Below are 23,644 nucleotides of genomic sequence, written 5' to 3'. Positions count from 1 at the left end.
TTTCAGTGGCACTTGGTTAAGAGCAAAACTGGAAACGATATGTCCATTTCTACATCAGCATCCCTAGTGATTTAAATAAAAGTCAACAGGTTGACCAGGAAGTAACTAAAATAAGTGAAACTAGGTAAATTTTGGGTCAGTAGGTAATGTAGGGCAGGGAGGATATTCATATTTTGCAACTGGAAAAATTCTGATTTTATATAAAGAACAAATGCAGAGTTATTTTTAGCAGTACCATTATTTTTCATTTGCTTCATGTAATTGTAAGGTTTTTTTTTTTTCTGAATGTGGACTCAGAAGAGCTTATTTTCATTCTTATGTGCATAAAATGTGACTTAGAAGGGGCTCATTATGACAGAAAACACTGTATTGTCTCTTTAAAACAGTAGCTGGAATTGACAGATGTTTGTATATTTTCTCCAAATTCTCTTTGGGTCCTGAATTACCACTAAAAATAGACTGGCTTGATGTGTTCTTGGCTGTTCTGTGTCAGAGGCCTTCTCTAGTTTTTGCCGACAGCACCCTAGAGCGCCATGCTGACAGCAACGTCATCATTAGTTAAGAAATGAGCGTAATCATATTCGCCCTCATCGTGTTCAATCCTGTAATTACAAACAGGGAGTTAAGCTAAACAATCTGTAGGACTTCCTGCCGATCTGACGTGCGATGCTAAGAGATGGTCAGGTGTTGGTGGCTCACTCCTTGACCTTGGGCTGTCACTGTGTCCGTTGGGGGCAGTGACGGGCAGAGGCATGGTCTTTGCACTGTACCCTGTGTCCATTACAGGGTCCCCAGGACAGAGGCGTGGTCTGTGCGCCACACCTTGTGAACCGAGAGGGAGGCGGGGTCGGCCTCCCAGCTTTGCCTTCTGCCTTGAGCCCCGTAGCCCGTGGGGAAGGAACCGCTTTCGCCCTCCTTGTGTCTGGCAGCAAGTCCTGTGCCAGTCTTGTTGTTCCTGGGGTTGAGGTCGCATTCAGAGCGCTGACAGCAGCGGCCGTAGCTGAGGTTGGGAGACAGCTGGCTGGACTAGGTTGAGGAAGCCCCCTATTTTGCAAGTACTTTTATGTTTTAAAATTGAAAGATTTCGCAGACATGTCTTTAAAATGCTCCTTGGACAAGTCTCTATTCAGAATTCCTTGGCAATCCGGAAACACCCTCTGACTTACAAAGAAGTAAAAGCATGTGGAAGAGTTTGGTTTTGAACATGAGTTAGATTTCATGATTGTTGCTCTTTTTAATAAAATGCTTGTAATGTGTACACCGTTCTTTGAATTGTTTTCATATTTGTCGGAAATATACTTTCATCTGGTATTTACAGTTTTTGTCTAAAGGAACCACTGATAAAAGAAAAATGCCCATGATAACCTGAGCAGATGGTTCATAATAGCTTTTACTTCCAACTCATGCTTCTGGAAACATTTTTCTTAGGCCTAAAAAACAAATCACTATTATTTTTAAAATACTGCTTTTTGCTTTTTCCAACCATTTATGCCAAATAATGTCAATCCTTTACTTTTTGAAATTGTGTCTAATTTTGAGTCTCTATTGAGCTGCCAGTAATCATCAGGTTTGCAGCTTACCTATGGCTTCATTTTTCTTTTTACAGTTGAGGAATATACAGGATATACTATAGTTATGATTAAAAAAAAAAGTCTCCCAGCCTTCTACGCAGATCTGCTAAGGCAGGTGGACCATGTCGTAGGTGTTAACTTAGAGCTCTAAATTATTTTCATTCTTAAAATATTTGATCCTTGTCTTCTGCCTGCTGTCGGCCTCATTCCATTAACTAAATCCATTCTTTGAGGTTGAGATATCTCGAAGTTGTCGTTAGACATTTCTTTAGGAGTGAATTTTAAAATACGTATTTTAAAATCTGTCCTAAGAGCTCGTGGTGTAAAGAACTCAGCAGTTTCATGTCTGCCTTGAAGTCAGGCAGTGAGCATCACACGACCTACTGATGAGGCTCCTAAAGGTTTCTCTCCCTCATCTCAGGAAAGGAAAATAATGTAGTAAGTGCACTAGGTAAAAAGCTCTGGGATATTTATAGCCTGTGCTATAGAGAGCTTACCATTGGATGGAAGCCTGCCGTGGGTTATGGTTTAGGGGGAGGGCGGCACAAGTCCCAGGTATCGGCCGCACTGATAATCAAGGCGCTGAACACAGGTATCTCTGAACAGTCACAGCCCCGCACGGTTATGGCCCCTGAGCAGGTAAGGGAGCTACAGCGCAGAGGCGATGAGGAGCTTGCCCAAGGGCACACAGCGGGACCCTGCGCTCGAGCGTGGGGCGCTAGAAATGAGGATGGACTGAGCTGATGGAGTACAAACGGGTCCAGTAAGAATTACTCTGACAGTGTGACCCCCGCTGACTGGCAGAGTGGTGGTGTTGACAGAAAGGGTTCAGAAGCGAGCGAACTATCTCAATAAGGCGAATGTGCCGCTTTGACCCGAGTGCCCACTGCGAGACTTGGTCTCCATGCCCACCCACCCTCCCGCATGCTCACGCTTCTGCTCGCAGCTTCTGCTAATTCCGTAAGGGTCCTGACAGAGGACCACCAGAGATTTCTTCAGGCTCGAAGCCATTTTCTTTACAGGTACTGCTAACTTTGCTCAACCCTATGCAGAAAGGACCCCCACTCAGTCTCTCGGCTTCTGAAGGTCACCGGTTTGGAGCAGCAGAGAACAAGTCCTCTTGTCCCTAGACAGGGGACTCTGGCCCTCACCAGCTGCCTCTTTTCCTTGTAGCTGTCAGCATGGGTGACCTTCCTATAGCGCAGGTGACAAAGGGTGTGGAATCCTCTGCGTAGCAGTAAACCCCACATTGGGGCCCTTCGTTTGCTGTTAGCAGAGAGCTGTGACTGGTCCACTTCCAGGTTGCCCGTTAGACCATTGTCCCAGACCTGTCCCTCTCCTTATGCATAGTTACCATCTTTACTTAAACGCAGAGCACAGGCAGCCCTTGGTGCTTTAGAGGAACATTAACAAGTATATTTAAATAACATCTTTTAGCTAGACTTTTAGCTAAAGATGTCACTGACTTCATTTTTTTCCTCCATCAGAAAGCGACAAAGCATGCATTTGATGCAGTGTGAATATTTTGTTAGATATCATGGGTGTTTTCTCAAGTCCAGGAGCCAGAGGCCTACACAGTCCCGACTATAAACTTAAAAACATCAGAGTGCACGACTTTACTTTCACTTTTTTTTTTTTTTTAAATGTAGTGGATTTCAACAAGCACTTTTAAGTAATTAAATTCATGGAATGTTTAGCTTTCACAGCAGCTTAGTTTATAAAATAAATGATCTTCAGCACCAGGACAGAGGCCTTTAAGTGTTTTGTTGTTTTAGGTTTTACGTCTGTTTTAAGTCTTCTGAAGAAACAGGAACACATTAACTCTGCAATTAAACTCGAATTGCCTGAGTTGTGAAGCTTTGATTTTTATAAAAATGTTAAGCTAAATTGGTCCCATGTGGCTTGATAACTACTTTCTTATACAAAACTCAGTCAGTTTTGCCACTCAATCATGCATAAAATGAGGTGAGATTTATTTAATCGTCGCATGTAACATTTATACATAGATTTACATATTTAAAGTAAGGGCTGATTAAAATCGTGGTGAGAAAGCTGTGAGGAAATGCAGTTCTCAGGTGTGTTAGATTAGTACACAATTGCTTCCGATTTTTCTTTTTCTTCTTTTTATTTCTTACAGAGTTTTGACAACAGAAAATATCTTCAGTGCACCGTCCTGAACCTCGAACGAGGTGGAACACTTTTTATGGAACATGTGCTCATTTTCTTTTTAGGTGCTGGACTGGATCGAGAACCACGGGGAAGCGTTCCTGAGCAAGCACACAGGTGTGGGGAAATCTCTGCATCGGGCCAGAGCTTTGCAGAAACGTCATGAAGATTTTGAGGAAGTAGCGCAGGTAAAACAGTGATGTTCACCGTTTTCTCCATAAGTACCTAGGTGGTTGGTTCTGAATGACTGTTGTAACTGCCTCTGAGATGACTTGGCCTCGGCTAGATGTGTTTAAAGGTGTCTCAGAAGAGATGGTACTCAGATTTCAGAATGAACTTGTCATTGCTGATGCAGAAAGATGATTTAATCAGTTGACCCTTTTGAAAAATGTGATATTCTTGAAACAGAAAAACATCTTGGATATTTATTGTACCAGTGTTTGTTGACTCGTGTGTGAAATTTCAATTCATAATCAGGGAACAACAGTCCCTGCATTTCTGTAACGATGGGCCAGCATTTCTTGTCCTTTTATATGTGTGTGTGTGTGTAGGATCCGGAGGCACACGCTGGGGTGTGCCCAGAGCATGGGGTTTGTGCAGTTCGAGCGTTGGCTGCACCGCTCACTAGCTGTGTGATTTTGGGAAAATCTCCTAACATTTCTGAGGTTAACTCTCTTGTCTGAAAAATAGACACAGTTAGGGGTCTGAGAGAGGAAGTAAAGCAGAAGGACTGGAATCAGCAACGAGCAAGTAGGTTGGTAAATACATTCGGAAGTCTCAAAGGGCTGACCATTTAAACCGAAGACAGTGAATTCGCGGTGTAGTTACAAACAAGACGGAACCACAGGACCAGGCCACTGACACGGAAGATGGGAAGGTGTTTTGAGGAGGCGGGCAGGAGTTACTGTTTGTGGCGGATTCGCAGATTCGGTGTGCGTGTTAGCAGCTTTCGAATGACCATGAAACATCTAGGGACAGAAGGCATCACTTTCAAATAAGTGTAAAGGGAAAAGAAGAACAGAAAATCAGATAAACACTCAGATAAATGCATCAGCTGGAAGCCAAAAGAGTGAGAACAAGAAAAAATCATAATATCACAAAGCAGGATGTAACTTGTCCCTGAATATCAGTAATTACGGTAACACAAAATAAATTATACTTGTTAAAAGGAAAATTTTTTGATTGACTCTCTTTTAAAAATTATGCTATGCATTTTTTTCAGAGAGCATGCCTAAAACATAAATATCCAGGAAATTTAAAATTTTAAAGTATTAGAAAAAGACCCATCAGGCAAATAGGATGCCCCCTCCCCCAAAAAAAAAAAAACTTACAGGAATAGTAATATTAAGCAAATAAACTTAAAAGAAATAAAGAGGGCCTTCAATTTTAAAAGGAAGATTGTAAATGTACATCTAACACTATAGTCTCAAAATCTATAAAACAAGTAAACAGGCATCAACGCTGGCTCTTGTGTCCTTAGGTTTTACGTGACCAAGGGTTCAATTACACACTAGTTCAGTCAGGGGCCTAAATTTTGGGATAGGATTGTGCAACAGCAAAACAAACAGCGCTTAAGTCCTGTTCAGTGAAAATGCCTTTGAAAAGTTACCTTCTTTACATGTCTTCATATATAAAGTAAAAGGTAGGATCCCAGCCTTTCCGCTTTTTGGTCTCGAGAATCAAGAAAAGATGGTGTTCGGCAGCCCCGCTGCACGTGGACCCGTCTTTGGGTTTTTCTTATCCACGTTACGTGTGGTTGGTCTCCCTTCTTACATTTGCTGGGAAATACTTCGCCTTCCTCTCGTAGCAGGAGATATTCTTGCTACGTGGAATATGCGCTCTTATCTCCCCTTTATTTTTTCCTGGAGACAAGCTACCGCTGTAGCCAGTGTGGTCTGAGGAAGGATGTGAAGTTCGGATCATATGAGCAGAGACTTGAGACACCACAAGATCTAAGAGGCGGGGCCGCAGGCAGCCAGGCCTGGGAGGCGGAGGCCCTGGCCCCAGCAGCGCACCCGCCCAGCCTCGGCCTCTCGCCCTCCCGAGCGCCGTCTCGTCTGAAGGACGAGGGTCCACTTGGGCGTCCAGCACCCCAGTTCCCGTGCTTCCTTCTGTTCTGAGTCCAGGAAATCTCTTCTGTGGCTGGTCTTGCCCTATCTTTTCCTGGCAAACTTACTTTTTGAGGTCCGAGACGATCATCAAAGCTGCCAACACGGGTTCTCAGGGGACAGCAAGAGCGAGGGCACTTTCTCTGTAGGAGACGTCTCCGCGTCGAGGTTTCTAGGGTAACAGGGGCGGCACCCTGAGCTGTGGTCTGCTGCTCACTGGTTTGGGGAGAGGCAGGTGCTTGCCTGCTCCTCCCCCCTCCCAGCGGAGTTTCAGGCCTTGCCTGTCAGCCCTGCGCATGGCCCCTAGGGTCCTAAGGGTGCACGTCCCCCTTTCCCTTAAATTGAAAGTGCTGAGGCCCAGATCTGAGCTGTGCGTGAAAAGAAACCCCGCACCTTAGCTCGCTTTGCAAATGTCTGCACCACCTTCCCGCCCCCTGGTTTTCAAATCATCGCCTGCCACGTGTTGGTCATTCTGCCAGGCGCTGGGGTGGGCAGGCCAGACCCCGACCTGCCGAAAAGGCACGGCCCCCTGTCAGAGGCTGGTTCTTGCTGTCAAAGCCGGGAGCCACAAGTCAGGAAAAGCTAGCCTGCGACAAAGAAACAGAGGATGTGAGAGGCAGGCGTGGGAGGCAGCGGGAGGCACTGCCGGGCAGCGTGGCCGGGCGGCCCTCGCGGTTGGGGCGTGGGCCAGCCCTGCCCGAGTCTCCTCCCCACGCCAGCGCCTGGGACCTTCAGTTCTGGCCTCTCTGCATCTCCAACTTCTCACCCTCTCAGTTCTTTTCTCCCTGGTGCTAAATACTTACGGGCCCTCCGCTGTCCTGAAGGACACCACTTGATGCCGCTCTGTCCTTCAGACGCCACTGGTTCTGAAAGGGCGCCCCGCCACTTGGTTCCGCCTCCTCACCAGCCGCCGAGACCCAGCAAGCCGGCCAGCAGCGGTTGCTGCTGCTCCCTGCGGACGCTCCCTGCGGACGCTCCGCGGCTGTCACAGTCGACCACTAACGGGGACCCAGCCGCTCGTTAGTTCCCCTCCACTCACTTTAGAGTGACAACCTCTGGTCCTTTAGGCATGTGGCGATCTCCCGTTGTATGGTAGGCCCCAGATGGGGCTGACGGCGCTCTAGAACCTAGGGGACACCAGCTGTGTCCATACAGAGATCATACATCACAGAGAACGCTCCTGAACCACGTCAGACCAGTTCTCAGAGCGGCTGGCTCTGCCTCCAAGGGCCCCATCGGGCCGCAGAGCTCAAGGGACCATGCTTTACCACAGGAACTGACCACAGAGTAAATGTAGTAAGTTCGGGGCGGGGGGCGGGCGGACACGAGGCCTGAAGACGCAGGGCAACCCGCTCCCGCTCTGGCCCCTCCTCGTGTAGAGGCTCTTTGAGTGGGGGTAGGAGGCAAGGGGGTTGTGTTATGAGCAGAAGAGCTCTTGGCTGTGAGCCGACGAGGCCGAGGGCCTGGCGTTCCTGAGACTCGTGCCGCAGCTTTGGCCTGGGCCTTGGCCTCGGGGTCATCACCACGCCTGTGTTCATGGCCGCTTTCATCAGCCGCCTCGTCCCAGAGAACAAAACGACATCGGTGCCGCGTGAGCACAGGGGGAATGACTGGTTTTACCAGCTTAACTGCTCTGCCCTCCACATCTTTGCTGCTTTCTGTCAAAACAAATTGTAGTAGACGGGTTTATGGTGGAGATCTAAGTCCATATTTCAGATTTATGTGATTTTGGTGGAGGGGGGGACAGAATGGCATTCAAAGGCACCTTAAAAGTAGAAACAATCATTTTTTAAAAAGTGCTTGATAAGAGCTCATGCCATTTTCTGAAACATAGTCACAAAGGTAAAGCAAACTGGAGGGTTAGAGAGAAGAAATGTCCTTTTAACAGTTCAAGCTGGGTTGGTTTATTTTGGGGGGCTGTACTTTGAAGGATTCTTTATAAAATGAATTCTAAATTGTCTTCAGAGGTAGTGAGCTTCTTCAGAACAGTGAGACGTGCCGTGAAGAAGTAAGAGCAGATTCAGAAAGGATGTGGTGAAAGGCTTATTCCTCTGAAATGGACTAAGTATAGGTCTGTTATGCGGAACCGCTCTGCTGATCCTGGGAGGGGGCGCCTCGGCTTCAGGTAGTGGCGGGGAGTCCCACAGCGGGCGCGGCTTCTTCAGGGCAGCTGCGACAGGAAGCCTGTGGACCGTTGTTCGCACACAGTCTTGAGGAGCCGAGGACCTCCTGTGACTAATCTGAAGACCCATTCCTTCTTTATTTTTACAGGGACTATCAGTAGATATATCCTTTTGGATGATTCTATGCTAATGAATTGATAGAGTGGCATACACAGCCATGTTGCATTTTCATGTGAGAGCTTAAACTTTTTTAAATGCTTTCCATGAAGCTTTTTGCAAACGAGTCAGAAAAGAAGATGCTCTTTGCCTGTTATCTTCTCTTTCATCTTCCAAATCATCCAAGTTGAGGTTCCCTTTTAGATTTTAAAAGCTATGAAAACAAAAACCAATAAAGCCCAGAAAACTCTGGTTCGAGAAGGCACGGGTCGTGAGAGCCTGGGTTTCTTTAACGTGATTAGAGGGTCTGGCGGAGTCTCTTTCCAGAGCCGCCCACCTGGGAGAGCCGCCTCTGCCTCCTTCGCTGTCTGCTCGTCCCGGGAGATTCGAATTACCTTCCGAAGACGTAACCTGTCATGAAGTTGTTCTCCACGAAGCCACTTCTGTCAGCAACATTTTATATGTGCCGTGTAATTATCTTGTCTTCCAAGATGAAGAAGTGTGGCATTTAGAAAGCAGGAAACCTTACCTTTCATTCTAGATTTTCAGAAGATAAGCAGGCCTAACTCCCTGGCCGCTCAGGGCTCACTCAGCCTCTGCGGAGAGGGTCCTCTGCGGACAGACTGCGGACATGCAGAGTGCTGCCTCGTTTTTTGGCATGCCCTCATCCCAGGCCTTGAAATGCTTGGGGTTATCTCCTTTTTTTCCCCTCTAAGATCAAGAAAACCCACCTGTCCAACCGTAGCTACCACCTTGAGTAAGGCCAGGCTGCCCTTCCTGGGGTTGAGGGAGAGGGAGTCTGACCGGCTTCCGAAAGGCTCAGTGTTTCCTGAGTCCTCGCAATTATGCAATTTTAATTTACTTCTCAAGAAAAGAGGAAATGGTTCAGGCCCCACCCTGGTCAGGCCCCAATTTACCTCCTTTAATCCTCAGCTCTGTGATTATTACTCCACCCACAGACCAGGACCTGGGCCCGGAGAGATGCTCCCAGGGACAGGCCAGCAGGTAGGAGAAAGAAGTCCAGTCTCTTTAGATGCTGAACCTGGCTCTCTTCCCAGACAGTCCTCCTCTCTTTAAGTCTAAACTTCAGGGGCTACATTTCCTCTGTAAGGGAGCCCCGGCCTCGGCATCGGCTGCCTGGAGCAGTCCCAGTTCCGCCGATGGACACGGGCACATCACGTCACCTCCCCGTGCCTCAGTTTCCTCACTTGCGAAGAGGGGATGGGAGAAGCGTCCACACTACAGGGCTGTGTGCAAAGCCCAGGGATCGGTCCTCCGGGTGAGCTTTGTGGTCCCGGTGCGTGTCCGAGCAGGGCCGTCTGTGTCCCGCCGTGGCGAAGGAATCCCGGGTCGGTTCTGTCGCTGGGAAGGAGTTTCGTGGGTTTCGGAGAGGCCGGGTGCTGACCCGGCCCCTCCAGGCCCAGCGCCGTGCCCAGGGAAAGGCCATCGAACGGTGCTGGCTCGTTCCCTTCAAGTGTGAGATGAGAAGTGGGACTCAATGAATGCCGTTTAGTGTCCTGATAATTTAAAAAAAAACCCAAAACAGTTTTTTTGAGGGTGTTTATTGTTGTAAATGTCTTTCCCTGCTAGAAAGCTTACAGAAATGTGGTGCTTAGCTCTTGGGAGGCACTGTCAGCTTATCAAACCTGACAGACAGTAAGTGACTTCACGGCTATAGTGACAATAAGAAACCAGGACTCGGCTCTTAAAAACATGCGTTTGTGCCACGTAAAGCACGATTCACCGTGAGTGCGTGTCCGCTCCAGGCGCAGAGTGTGGCTCCCCGGGGGAGGCCCCAGGGGCAAGCGTGGGTCTCTGTAAACCCCTCGTGCCCGGAAAGTGACCCACAGGGCAGCCTCGCGTGGCCACCGAGCCTTCGTGGGCAGCATGCGAGCAGGAGCCCTTGCTGCTAAGCTGACCATGGCAGGGAGCGCTTACCCCGCCCAGAGGCCACGCCGCGTGGCCGGGGTGCTGGCGTCTCGGGAGGGGAGGCCTGGGAAGGGCTCAGGACTGGCCCATAGGTGCGAGCTGCATTTTAAAAACCTGCTGTGTGTATGTGTACATGCACACACATGCACACGCATGTATTTTCATGTAACATGCACACACATTTTATGTAACACATGCACACCTGTATTTTATGTAACACACATGCACACACATGTTTTATGTAGCACATGCACACGCATGTATTTTTATGTTGCACACAAGTGTTTTTATGTAAACTTTATTTTCAGACCAGCTTTGGATTTGCAGAAAAATCGGGGCGAAGATACAGAGAGTTCCTACACGATGTACCCATTTCACCTACCATTACCGTCTTTCTCAGTGCGGTGTATTTGTTACAATTCATGAACCAGTGTTGGTGAATTACGATTAACTACAGCCCACACTCTGTTCTGATCCCCTGGTCTCTAGCCTTTCCAGGACAGCGGCCTCCGTGTAGCTGTCACGGCCCCTCAGGCTCCCGTGGGCCCCGACAGTGCCTGTCACTGCCCTCGTTGTTGTTAATGGCGTCGTCACCCGTGACCACGTGATCCTCGCCCTCGTTCACAGAGTGGCTCCTCCCTCGCCCATCCGTAAGGCGGAGCGATCGCTCGTCTCGGACCTGAGGCTCAGGCTCGTGAAGTCAGGGACATGACTGGCATTGGAGCTCGGGGCTCCGACGTGAGAGCCTGTGCACCTCGCCCCTTGGCACCTCCTGGGTGGTTTGACACTGCGTGGAGGGCTTCTCGTTGTCACGGTCGTGCTGGCGGGCTGCCGGACCGCACTGCAGGGGCTGTGGGGGGACAGACCTGCACGGGACGACGGAGAGTGGGCGTTCGTAAAGCCTGCTGCTGCTGTCACCGGGCTCTTCCGAAATGGGCTGTTTCACTGTTTCTGCTCTATACCGGAGACACGTCAAATTGAATATATACGACCCTCAGTGTGTGCGCATATACGTATTTAGCAGTGTGTGTGTGTGTGTGTGTACGTATATTATTTATATAAAACTGTTCTTTAAAGTTCTGTAATCAGATTGGGAACTGATGGCTTTTCAAACTATTTCAAATAATTTGATTCCAAAGAATATATAAAATGTACACATGCGTTTTCCAAGTCTGACCATAATTAGTAAATTCTAAGGGATTCTTTGACATCCCTTCCATCATTTTGAAGACCCGTGGTTGTTGGCACAGAGCATTCTCATGAGACTGGGTAGTTAGTACTAAAGAAAAGAGAAAAGCCCCTGGAAATGGATCCGGCCGACAGGCAGAGGAGAGGGCCATGGACCCTGGCTCACAGCGGGTGTGGGTGGGGCATTTGAAACGCCCAGCAGCGGAGCCCCAGGTGCTAAGCAACTCGGCAGGTGGTGTGAACATGGGCTGGAGTCCAGCCCAGGCCGCTGGGCCCCTGGCAACTGTCCTCCAGGCCCCAGTTCCTTACTGGGAAAGGGCAGTGGCCGGGACCAGAGAGCCCCGTTGGGGGGTGGGGGGCGGCTCTCGTAGCCGATGCCCACTAAGCGTGGGCGACCATGACACCCAGAGATGGGGGCCGTTCAGACTGGGTGGTGGAAGAGCAGACGCACGTTCCCGGGTCTTTGTCGTCCCGGTTGGACTCCGCGGGTGCTGCACCCTCGGCCTGTCTGCCCCTCCCTGCCCCACTCTGACCCCCGGGCACACCTGCTCTGAGCCCGTGTGTCCTTACTGTGGAGATCACCTCATACCTGTCACGCTGCGTGTCGTACCTGTTTTAAAGATGTTTTTAAACTCGCAGGAAAGTTGGAAGTACAGCACAGATGACTTTCCCCTGAACCAGTCATTCACTTGAGTATTTCCTGCCTAAAAGGACATTCTGCTCTACAGTCCCAACCCCACCGTCAGAACCAGGAAATGGGCCCTGATGCCAGATGACCTTCCAGGCCGCGGGGTCAGCGTGGAAGGCGGTGGCTTTCAGTGGGCTCTCGGGTCCTCGAGCTGGGCGCAGGCTCCGCCGTCCTTGGCTTTGTGGCCTGGCTCTGGAAGGTTTCAAGCCGTTGTTTCAGAGAATGTTCCTCACTTTGGGCTTGGCCGATGTTCCTCGTGACCAGATTCCAGTTACGTGTCCCCGGCTGCTGCGCCTTCTCAGGCCGTCCATCAGTGGCTCACGACTTCAGTCCATCACGTTACATGTGGTGTTCAGCTTCGTGCCCGGGGGACATGCCCGCCCCCACTGCCAAGTCAGGCTTTCGCCCTTCGCAGTTAGTAGTGCTTTGTGGGGAGGTGCTGGGGGCGTCTGCGGGTGTCCTGTTCCTCGTCTGACTTTGTCAGAACGGACTCAGGGTTTCCTCTCCTAGTCAGTGGGTTACACGGTCCCTGTTGTCGTTTCCTCTCAGATTGTCCCTCACTTGGCCGGCAGGAGCCTCCCCAGGCTGACGTCCGTGTCCTGACTGGCCACGTTGCCTTGAGCATTTCCGTTCTCTGGGGCACAGTGAGATGTTTCAGGCTCATCTGGTCCTTCATCCCGCCCCAGGCCCGGAACCAGCCCCTTCCCCGTGGAACCCCGGCTCCTTTGAGGGGCGGGCGAGCGCTGAGGTGGGAATTGGGGCGCAGACCGTGCCCACTGCTGCGGGCCCGTCGCTGGTCCCGGGCCTCTCAGTGGGCAGAGGGCGCGTGTGCGCACACTCGCGTGTGTCCATGCACACTTAGCTGCCGGCTGAGAGCCATGCGTTCACACGGATGTGCCCAGCCGCCACGCGGTTAACTCAGGTTTCCTCCTTGTCCATGTCCGTAACTCCCTCATCTGGAGTGGGGAGCCCGCCTCATGACCCGTAGGGCACTGGCTTCGTAGATTAATGCCCTGAACGTAGCCGGTCTCCCGGTGGGGTCGGGGGGAGCTGCCCTATCAGGCTTGGGCACCCTCCCCATACCCTGGGCACCCCTCACCCTCACCGATGAGACACCAAGCCTACTCGGCTTTATGACTGAAACATTGGAGGAGGAGGATGAGGATGAAGGAAAGACTCCACCTGTTTCTCAAGGGACCCACGAGACTCTCGGGCTCAGAAATCCCTCCCCTGCCTCAGCCGCGCCCGCCCCCGTGTAGGTTCCTAGCATACCTGCAGCCTCTGATTTCTCAACAATTAAAACAGGAGTGACGTTCAGAGTATTTTAGGCATCTGTTTACCTTAACGTCTAGCTCTTTAAAACTCTGGCTTTTTCCTATCTATTATGTTACTATTTCTTTTTTCTCAAAAAGTATGTACCCTTAAGTAAAACAAAAAAAAGATTAGCGCAGAATCATCAGTAAGTGGAAGCATGTGCGAACGGGCGGCAGCTTCCGTGTGGACGTGAACCTTTCCATGTGCACTTGCAACGATCAGAAAGTGGCCTGTCATAGTGAAAGACACAAAACTGGAACTCCCCGCTCTGCCACAAGCCTGGGGGGGAAAGCGAAGTGGGCCCTGTGCCTCCACGCTGTCGTCTGGCTGTGCGTTTGCAAAAAGCCCGGGGCCCGGGATGGGGGGCCGGGCGGTGAGTCGGGACAGCCTGCAGCTGCCCGCGGATCCCGCTCCCTGCCCAAGGTGGGAGAGCCGGCCGTGAGGCTCGCACCCCGAAACAGTCATGGAAAAGGCTGCTGACGGCCGTAGGGAACTCCTAGACTCGTCTTTTCCGTCACGCTCGTTCTGCTGGGGTACGGGAGTGACCAGGAGCCGCAGAGACCGACGGCCGCAGCGTGCCACGGTCCCCGCCTGGCCCGCGTGCGTCTTTCTCACCTCGCGCTTCCCTGGGGGTTCTCTCGCGCAGAACACGTACACCAACGCGGACAAGCTGCTGGAGGCCGCGGAGCAGCTGGCTCAGACTGGGGAATGTGACCCGGAGGAGATTTATCAGGCCGCCCATCAGCTCGAAGACCGCATACAGGACTTCGTGCGGCGCGTGGAGCAGCGGAAGATCCTGCTGGACATGTCGGTGTCCTTCCACACCCACGTGAAAGAGGTAAGCGGTCGGGAGACGGACCCGTAGCTTGTGACCGCAAAGGGCCTCTGAAGCCCTCGCAAGCAGTGCGGCCTGGCCGTGATGAGCGGAAGTGGACCAGAGGGGGCCGGCGACGCCCCGCAGCCCGCTCACGCTGGGCGGGGCGCGGACGGGGGCACAGCCGAGCTTCCCGCAGGCCTTTCCCGGGGTGCCGGGGCCCGTGTGTGTGTCCGCAGGGAGGCCGGGCGGCTGGGAGAGGTGTGGATCGGGGGCGAGCGGGGAAAGCGGGAGCCGAAGGAGATCCCTGCAGTCGGAGCCCCGTTGGGCTAAGCGGACGGCCCGCACGTGTGGCCAGAGCCGCTGCGTGTCCTGCCTGTGCGTGAGCCGGTCAGGCGGCGGGGTCACGGGCGCCCTCCGACGTCGTCAGGCGCTAGTCCGAGGCAGGGTCGATGCAGCACTGCATTTCAGCGGACCGAAGCCAACCTGGGCTCGGTAACTGTCGTCAGCGCTGACGTCTCATGTGTCCTCGTGCCGAGGGGTGACATGTTACCCGGTGTGTGGAAATAGGTCGGTGCTGCCTACACCCCGCGTATGTGGTGTTCTTAGTAGAAATCATACAGAGTTACCATTAAAGAAACTGTGGTGCAGCTTTTGAGAAAAACAAGCATTTTTAATAAAACCTACTTTCCAGTAGGGCCGCAAATGGAGGAAGGATGTCAACTTACTGTCTTATTTCTAAGAAAAAAGATTCTGTACTCCCCAGGTCTTTGTGAATTGGAAGTGAGAGGCCCTGCAGGGAATTCAGAATTAAGTACATGGAAGCTTAGAATGACAGGGTTGGAGAAAGACTTGGGAGGAGTCAACGCGGGACAGCCCTAGGAGAAGCCTCGGCCTGGCTTGCTTCCTTTAATGGCCTCAGAGATCAGGGACCAGTAAATCTGCTTTAAGGACGGGACTTCACTGCCAGGTCTGGCGTCCTGGGCAGTCAGTCGGTCCTCAGCCAGGCCGTTTGTCACTTGAAGGTGCAGCTCCAGGAAAGCCATGCTCCCCTCCCACCCTGAAACTGCGTGAGCCCATGCCGGGGGCGGCATGAATGTGTCCGGCCCACGGCCGGGCGCCCCCCGGGCTGCCACACTCTGCTGTCATTGCTAGCAGAGGAGGTGGCACCTGGTGGGCAGGGGACGGTCGTCAGCATAGAAAACTCACAGGACCAGCGTCTTCTCCTGCTCTTAACAGTGTCATAACTGGAAAAGATTTTACAGTATTTACAACAAGACTGTTATTTTCAAGGAGGCACGTTAAGTAAACATTTGTCCACGGCAGCTTCTGGTTCCAGATGCCCGCGTCGCGGGGGCCGCAGCTTCCTCGCTCAGCTCCGGCTGAGCTGTGACCACGAACAGCCCCCCTGCCTTGGCCGGCTCTCGGCCACCGCCCACAGCGCCGCCGCCAGAGGGGCAGAGTCACTCAGGTCGAGCCCTTGCTTTGTAACCGTGGGTGATACTCTGTGTTTCTGGGACAGCAGCCCGAAACCCTTGGCACCCTCACGATCTGGTCCCCGCTTTTCCTCCGGCCCCTCAGCACAGCGTCCCAAAGTCTCGAGCCCGGGACGAGCTGCCCCCTTTCACTTCCCCGGGCAGGTGGCTGTTTCCGAGAAGGGCGGGGGCCGGCGTTCCCCAGTGAGCCCCAGGGGACGCGCACGGGGGCCCCGACGGCTGGGATGCTGCCGGAGAGGGGCAGAGGACAGGCAGCCGGGCGCCCGTTCACAGACCGCACTGCGAGACGGGGCGGAGGGCAGCGGGCCGCGCGACGGCAGTGCGGCAGGAGCGGGAGTCTGGCGCGGTGGTCTGTGTGACGTGCCTAGTGGTATTTGTTCTTCAGCAGATTCGTACGCATTTAACTTGCTTTTAGGACAGAAAATCTCTCCATGAAGAGTGTTTATTATTTAGATCACTTTTTCAACTTTGTAATGGTTTTCAAAAAGCTGACACTAAAGGCAGTGGGAAGAAGAGCGTTTTACAGAAGCCGTTGCCCAGAGATTAAGCTTGGGTTCGTTGGTTTTTATAACATCAGGAGCATTTTAAAGGAAAAGTCTTATACTGAAAGCATCCCAGCCAGCAAACCATAGGGGCCATCTTGTCACCAGCCTTGGAAATTATTTAAAAGTGAAAATACAGTTTTGTTTTCATTGACTTATGCTGTAGGAACTTCTAGGGTGCACGAAGTTTGCAGACTGGGGAGCTTTAAATCCGTGTCGAAGTGGTTCGCGTTTACAACTCGGGAGTTTTCAGCGCGTCCATGCTTTCCTTTCACGTGAAAGGCCGTCACGGTGGCGGAGGGTCGAGCACGCTTGCCCCGGTTCGGACCCTCTTAGATGCTTGTGCCCCGAAGCTGGCCGGCGGGGGTAGTGTGCAGCCCACACATGTCCAGAGGGAAGCTGGCCACACACGGCCGTGCGATTCTTCCCACCGTGTGCTTGGGCTTCATTTTTAGCCCCAGTCATTTTTCTCGGCGGATTGATTTTTTCCCGACCGGCCCAGAGTTTTCCTCAGTCTCCTTTCTCTGTGCTTCGCAAATGCCCTGAAACCCACAGAGATACTTGGTAGGCTACAGGAAGGAAGGAATGGTTTCTCCAGTCATTGTGTTTGGAAACTAATTATCGAGCGAAAACCCAGATTCACTTACAACAAATTTAATAAGTTTACAACGAGATTAAAAGCGAAGGAAGGGGGAAGAGGAGGAAATCGTGCCAATTAGGTGGGTTTGCATCATGTCACCAAACATATCAGATGAATGAAAAGTTGCGAAGAGATTTGTTGCCCGAGTCCATTTTTCTCAAGCGCCTCATACAGTTTAAAATGAGAGAGAGGGCAGGGGAAGAAGCCACTGGGGGTCTCCATTCAGGCCAATACGGGAAGCTTTCCGGAAGCCAGCCGTCAGAGGCCCTCCGACTCAGCTGGCTTCCCCACTCCCCGATGCCCGACTGCGGCTGTATTTCTCATTTTATTTGGAGCATATTCTCTTCTTTGCAGTAAATCTCTGACTCTCTGACGAGCGAGTAAGACAAAAGCGATCTCATTAACGACTGACTTTAAGAAGGTGCCCGCCCCAGGTGATGCCTACTCAGTGTTAGCTCGGGAATCACAGCCGGAAGGTTGGTAGCCGTAAGTCACGTCACAGGCCAAGCAGTTGGATTCAGGGTGCCGAGATATCTGGGCTCCTTCCTCTCTCCCCCTCAGAGGACAATGTAGAACATTTGTTCCTAGGAAGAGAGAAAAGAGGAAATATTTTCAGGTCTGTCAAGGGCAAATGTTTCACACCTTGTGGTTGGATACCGAAGGTGGTTGATGGAGGCGTCAGCCTCGCTTTGAGCCCTGAACCCAGATTTGGGAGCCTTCTGAGACCACTTCTCTCTTTATTTCCCCTGAAGTGAATTCATGAGATGTCGAACCTCCTCTCAGAGCTGTGAAGAGTGATGCTCCGTCATTTTTCAGTGTTTATTTATTTATTTATTTATTTCAAAGAATTGCCGATTGGTCTAACATAAATTTGGATTTTCTTTTAGAAAAAGTTTGATTCTCCTGAATTTGTCTTCTGCCTCTCGATCCCTCCGTTCCCTTCTGTGTCATCGGTAGCATTCTCTTCACATCCATCCCGACTGTGGCGTTTCCGTCATCGGCCTTCCGTTACCGGTCCTCCTTTCCTTTGGAACCCGTTTTCCACCCCCCCAGCCCTGTTCGTTCCAGAGTGTCTCCCAAGACAGCCGTCGTGTGCGAGGCGACACACGGGCGCGCCACCGTGGGCAGGGACCTGCTTCTGCTTCTGCGCGTGTCGGGAGCTCAGACACCTGCTTCCTGAGGCGAAGCTCCTCGGGGATCAGAACCGCGTCCCGCGCGGCTGCGTTCCCTCTCGTTCGCCTCCTGCCAGACTCAGCAGATCCTCAGTTTCGCTTGCGGAGTAACGTCGTCTGTTTCTAGCGTATCATCCCAAGATTTAATGATAGAGGGACGTATTTCCACTTTCAGATAGAGCAAAAGCGTGGTTATTTTCATCCTTCGTCCTCACTCCGCTTCATTCTCAAAATCAGGTCCCGAGTCAATGAGTAAACTACCTTCGAAATCGGCGGGTTATTTGAGGCAACCAGGTGGTCACACGGAGTTCTCGGCCAGAGTCTGCCTCCCAGAATCGGTTCTGAGGCCTTGAGCTGGTTTTTGTTCGCTCGATTCCCGAAAGCCGTGGTTTCCCAGGCAGGTTCATTCCCATTTGAATCAGGCTATGATTCTTGCTGGGTCAAGTAAGGAAGCCTTTTGGTTCTGCTTCTGCAAACTTACACACTGAACTGGGACATGTTTTTCTTTGGGGAAATGCCTGGGAAAAGAGAAACCTTTCATTTTATTCAGAAGTCAAAAATAAAGGCCTCCCAGCCACCTGGAGATTTTTTTTGTCATGCATACCAGTCCGGCTTTATTTTCATGCCTAATACTTAAGCATAACACTTAGGCTTCTTTCTTTGTGCTTAGCCAATGCTCACCCTCCCTGGGGAGCAGCGAGAAGCCATCCTGGACCCTGTCCTGGCCAGGGGAAGGTTACTAGGGAGCGGAGCTCTCATCACTTCCCGCGGCCCAAGACGCCGGGAGCTGCCGCTGCCCTCGCCCTCACCGAGTGTGCCCCGGGAGTATGCCGAAAACATGCCCAGTGCTCGAAGGGCACAGGTTGCTTTCTCTTTTTTCCCTTGTGGGGCTGGAGAACCGATCGGGTGTCTGGTGGTTAACTCAGTTCAGGAAAAACAAACACAGTACACGGTGCTCCGTGCGTAGACCAGCTTCCTGCCGATGGAGCCCTGTGGTCGGCAGGGCCCGCTCACCGCATCTGACTTTCCAAAGATGGCCGGTTCCTGTTCCCCATGACACGCTGCTTGTCAGCCATCCCAGCCTCCTGAGCATGCGATTCCTCCAGACCCCTTCTGCTGTCTGTGCGGGGTTCTCGAAAATGTGGCTCCCAACATTCAAGCCTTTTATTTCGGCCACCTTAGCAGTAGCTTCACTGATGACTCGTCTGTCTGTATTCTCCAGATGATCCGCTCGTTTGCTTCCTTCTGATTTCTACGCCACACACGAGCCTCCAAAGAGACATGTGACACCTTGAAACACTCCTTAGCTGTAAAAAAAACCAAAACTTTCTATTTGAAATAATTACATTCGAAGTAAATTTTATTTGAATTAAATTCACAGGACATTGGAGGAAAAAGAAACAGGCAAGGAGGTCCCTGCTCCCTTCTCCCAGCCTCCCACGGTGGTCACCTCCTACCTCATCACCGTGCACCAAGCGACGGCTACGATTCGCAGAGCTTATTCCGATTTCTGTGCGTGTGCATGCGTGCGTGTGTGCGCGCGCAGTTCTGCACAGTTCTGTCACGTGTAGGTTCCTGCGAGCACCCTCACTTGGTCAGCATACAGAGTGAAACATCATCCTGCGTTACCACCGAGCTCCCTTGCGCCGCCTTCCTGGACCCTTGGCTCGCCCCCTCCCCGTCGCTGACCCTTGGCCACCACTAACGTGTTGTTCTCTGTCTCTGTAATATTTTTTTTCAGAAGTATTCCATAAGTGGAATCATACGGCGTGTAGCTTTTTGAGACTGGCTGCTTCGCACAGCACAGTCCCTTGAGAGCCGTCCGCCTCGTTGCCTGGCCCTTGCAACAGTCCTTTCCTCTTAGCTGCTGAGTCGTCGTCCACGATGTGGATATAGCACGGTTTCTGAAACCATTTGCCCAGTGAAAGGTCAGGGGTGATCTTTCGTTTCTCTGTGATCAATGCCCGAGAGTGCAATCCCTGGGTCCTGGTCAGTGCGTGGTGTGTTCTAAAAGAAACTGCCAGACTTTTCCGGAAAGGCAGTCCCGTTTGACACGCCCATCAGCGACGCATGAGCGATCTCTAGCTTTTTAACATCTCAGAAGTCCAGAGTTGCTTGGATGCATTTGTCAGTGGGAAAACTTAAGATCCAGTGAATGATATTTTAGGATGTTTGTTTTATATGATCAAATCTCAGTCATGTTTAACGTTCAGTTCCTTAGTTGAACTCCTTACTTAACATGTACTCTTAATTAAGTTTATTTTATTTATGCCAATGAGCAGTGAAGTTACCTCAAGCCAGAGAAAGTGAGGAAAGTCAGGGCCTGGAACCATGTGCATTATCCACCCTCGTGTGACTGGGCCTTAGGTTTGACTTCGAGCATTCATTCAGTTGCTACCTATGGTTTAGTACTTTATCTTCACCTAGCCTGAGGTATCAGGTATTCAAAAAGAGTAATAATAGCTGGTCTTCCCATAGATGGGAGTATCCAAAAAATAGATCTTTTCATTTATGTTTTCTTTCTTAAAATATAACCTTTATTAAAATAATTAGGAAAGCATATTATAGCATAATGTATGTCCCCTTACTTAGCTGGCTGAGTGATCTGGGCCAGGCTGCTCTGTGTCACATCAGCTTTCTCAACTACAGAATGGGATTAATAAAACCTCTAAGGGATGTGGTACGGCTCAGTGAAATGACATATGTCAAACGCCACAGTGCTCGTCAAATAGTAGCTGCCATTCTTTTTCTTCCTCGCCCCCGTCGTAACTTATTCAATATGAGCAAAAGGACGCAGATTTAAATAGAAGATACAAAGGTTCAGATACTTAGGTATAATCTGACTTCTTCCTCACTCCTTTTTGGTCAGCAAGAATGGTTTAATCTACTTGCAGTGCCCTTTCTCACAGGAAGCACCCCACTCCGACCCTTGTCCCACGATCAGAGGTTGAAACCTGCGGGACGGAGCCGGCTGCCATGGCGCGTCCATACTCAGGGCCCCATCCATACTGGCGCGTGACTTTGTCTGCATCACTGAATGCTTTTGTGCCCAGCCAAACTGTAAAACAAAGGAACGATTGTTTTCACCATATAAATATATATCAGACATTTTTTTTGTTGGCTAGTAGAAAGAGGGATGTTATCTAAAAGGAAAGTCCTTTTGTCAGACTAGTTTAATGCATGTAAAATATTAATTTTTTATAGACTAGCTTAAAACTTGTTTAAATTTATGAATTTTCTATTTCTTAATATTGGCCCAGTATTTGCAGATTGTGGCAATTTTTATGTCAGCAGAGAAATTAGTGCAGAAAATTTTAGGGAACACTAATACATCTGACACATAAGGATCACTTAGACGATTATGTGGATGAATTAATTAATAGCATGTTGAATTATCTTTATTTGCAACTCGGCATTACAACAGCGATTGAAAAGATACAACTGTGCACTGACTCCAGGTTGTTGAAGGGTCACCTCGAAAAAGAGTCGCAACTGTCTGTTTTACTTAGTCGTTCACAGATCAGCCCTAATTAACTCAAGGGCGAGCTCTTCAGCAGGTCACGGGACACAATGGCATGGGTCTTAAAACGCCCAGCTGAAGACGGACGTTTATGTAGTCTGAGTTACTCGCTAGGCGTTTTATAGGACATTTTCAGTGTTGTTAATTTCTCATTTCAATACTCAGCTTTACAAAGTAAATGTGATAGGTCTTAGGTATTAATTGAGAGAAGAAGTAAACTATCCGTATGTATCTCTGACATGTATTATTACTAATTCTTACTAGTGGTAGAAAGATTGATTACCAGAAATGTATTAGGGTTTTAACAGGAAAGCTTAAAAGGTTCAGATAAGCAAGGCTTGCAGAGACTGATAAGGTTTTTTTTTGGTTTTGTTGTTTGTTTTCTTTTCCTTTTTTTAAAGCGCAAAATTCAGAACCATAGAGTCAAGAAAGGGTTAGGCTTTCTGCTCTGGACCAGTGATGCTGAGGGATGCGGATGGAAAGTGGACTTTATCTCGCTCATTTTGCTTTCTCCTCTAGGACACTGTTCTCCCATTCAGGTTAGAAGAAGCTAAAGACCAAAATGAGGTGTGATAAGAAAGGACTCATTTCTTTTAAATGAGTTCAGGTCTCTGTTCCAGACAAACTAGATCTCTGAGTAGTGAAAGAACTTGATATGAGATCACCAGATCGGGTCTGTTGATCTCTAAGCAACTGTGGGAAAGGAAAGAGAAGGCTGAAAATGCACTTCTGCGTTTTTTAATAAGGTAGATTTCACATGGCGCTCAGGTCGGAGTAATCATGGGCGAGTTCTAGAAAAGATGGTTTATAGACAACCAGTAAAGGAGGAAGTTAACGAGCAAATTATAGCCTGTCAACTTTGTTTCATTCTTCACTAGGTTCCTGGTTTGGTGAGGGACGTGCAGCAGAACTAGCGAGCATTAGCCCAGGCCTTTGACGTTTAATTTATACGCAAGCCAGAACTAGGGACCGTCTGTCAGTTCAGTCACGTTAGAATTCCACTGCCAAATGGCCGTAAAGAAGAATCAGCTGAAGTGTTGGTAACACACGATCAAGACGGTTCTTATCACCCCCCGCCCCATACTGATCGCCAAGGGGAAGATGCCAGCAAGCAAGTTTGTGGTGGTGAGACGTTACTCATACCCAGCATGTGAATCAGGAAGCAGCCTCCAGGCCAGATGCACAGTCAGACCAGACTCGCCGGAGCAGGCGGCGATGGGGGTGGCGGAGCAGGCATCTCGGCTGCACCCGAGGCCCCCAGACCGATGGCTCTAGTCCCTGCCGTCCCCCTCCATCGGGGAGCAGCCTGTGCGGCTGTCACCTCTTTGAACCGACACCACTAACCTGATCAGAACTTTGCGGTCATTCGTGACATCTGGAGAGACCGCTCGTCTGGATTCAGGGACCCTGAAGACTTGCCTTTCCTGTGTCGAGAGCTGTTTATCTTAAAAACGAGCACATCGCCACAGAGTGAGGACAGACGTGGTGCCGTAGCGGAAATCGTCACAGCGGCATTAAAACCCTTGCAGCTGAGACCGTCAGGACCGGGGCTGGTTAGTCAGTGGGGCTGGAGGACGTCTCCAGTGCCACTTTAGAGCTCCGTCCCCACGCAGAAGGCCTGGGCCGACCACAGTCTAGACCGGGGTCTGTCAGATATGTCCAGGAACAGAACAGAACCCCAGAAGATCTCCGCAGGAATAAGGTACACTCTTATTACAGAAATTTCATTCACAGGTTTTAATACATGAGTCTGTTTTGAATCAGAGACACTAACCTAGGCAGGTTCCAGAATAAAGGCCATACAGGTGTTAAGCAAAAAATAATCGTATGCGTGCTGCTCGACAGTGTCCACGGTGATGTCACGCCCCGAGCTGACACATTTGCTGCGGTGAGCGGAAGCGCGGGCCCAGGAGCGGGGCGGCGGGTGGCACCCCGCCGTGCCCCCTCGCTCGCCGCCGGCGGGGTCGCGGTGGCGCTTGCTGCCTGCAGTTCTCCTGGCCCCACTTAGAAAGGGGAGTCAGGAGAGTGAGCGCAGGATGACGCCACATGGCAGAGGTTCAGGAGTAAAGTGACGGCCTTGGGGAAAGGCAGACAGGCCGCAGGGCGGGCACTGTGTCCGCAGGCCTGAAGAGTGAAAGAGGAAGGACACTTTGACCGACCGCCGGCCACTTCAGGGAGCCGGCGGCTGCTCCTGAAATGCACCCCCCTCCCCCCAGG

The 23,644-nt window shown here is 50.7% G+C and overlaps 1 protein-coding gene across 3 annotated transcripts in view; it reads left to right on the top strand.

The window, feature by feature from the left end:
- Window positions 1–23,644, top strand: part of TRIO (trio Rho guanine nucleotide exchange factor) — a 300,662-nt gene that overhangs the window by 145,794 nt on the left and 131,224 nt on the right. For 2 of the 3 annotated variants that reach the window (XR_004952348.1, XM_016152143.2), the window contains exons 10-11: window positions 3,803–3,925; window positions 13,890–14,081. Coding sequence is in view for 2 of the 3 variants with exons in the window: in XM_016152143.2 (XP_016007629.2) it covers window positions 3,803–3,925; window positions 13,890–14,081 (315 nt within the window). In the remaining variant the exon portion in view is untranslated. Of the gene's footprint in view, window positions 1–3,802; window positions 3,926–7,199; window positions 9,130–13,889; window positions 14,082–23,644 lie in introns of those variants that run through there. The other variant, XM_036225270.1, reaches the window with a different exon arrangement.

This window comes from Rousettus aegyptiacus, unplaced genomic scaffold (genome assembly GCF_014176215.1).
Source record: "Rousettus aegyptiacus isolate mRouAeg1 unplaced genomic scaffold, mRouAeg1.p scaffold_m13_p_8, whole genome shotgun sequence".
Lineage (NCBI taxonomy): Eukaryota > Metazoa > Chordata > Mammalia > Chiroptera > Pteropodidae > Rousettus > Rousettus aegyptiacus.
The sequence above is the reverse complement of the archived record's forward strand: the minus strand, read 5'-3'. Positions and strand labels throughout refer to the sequence as shown.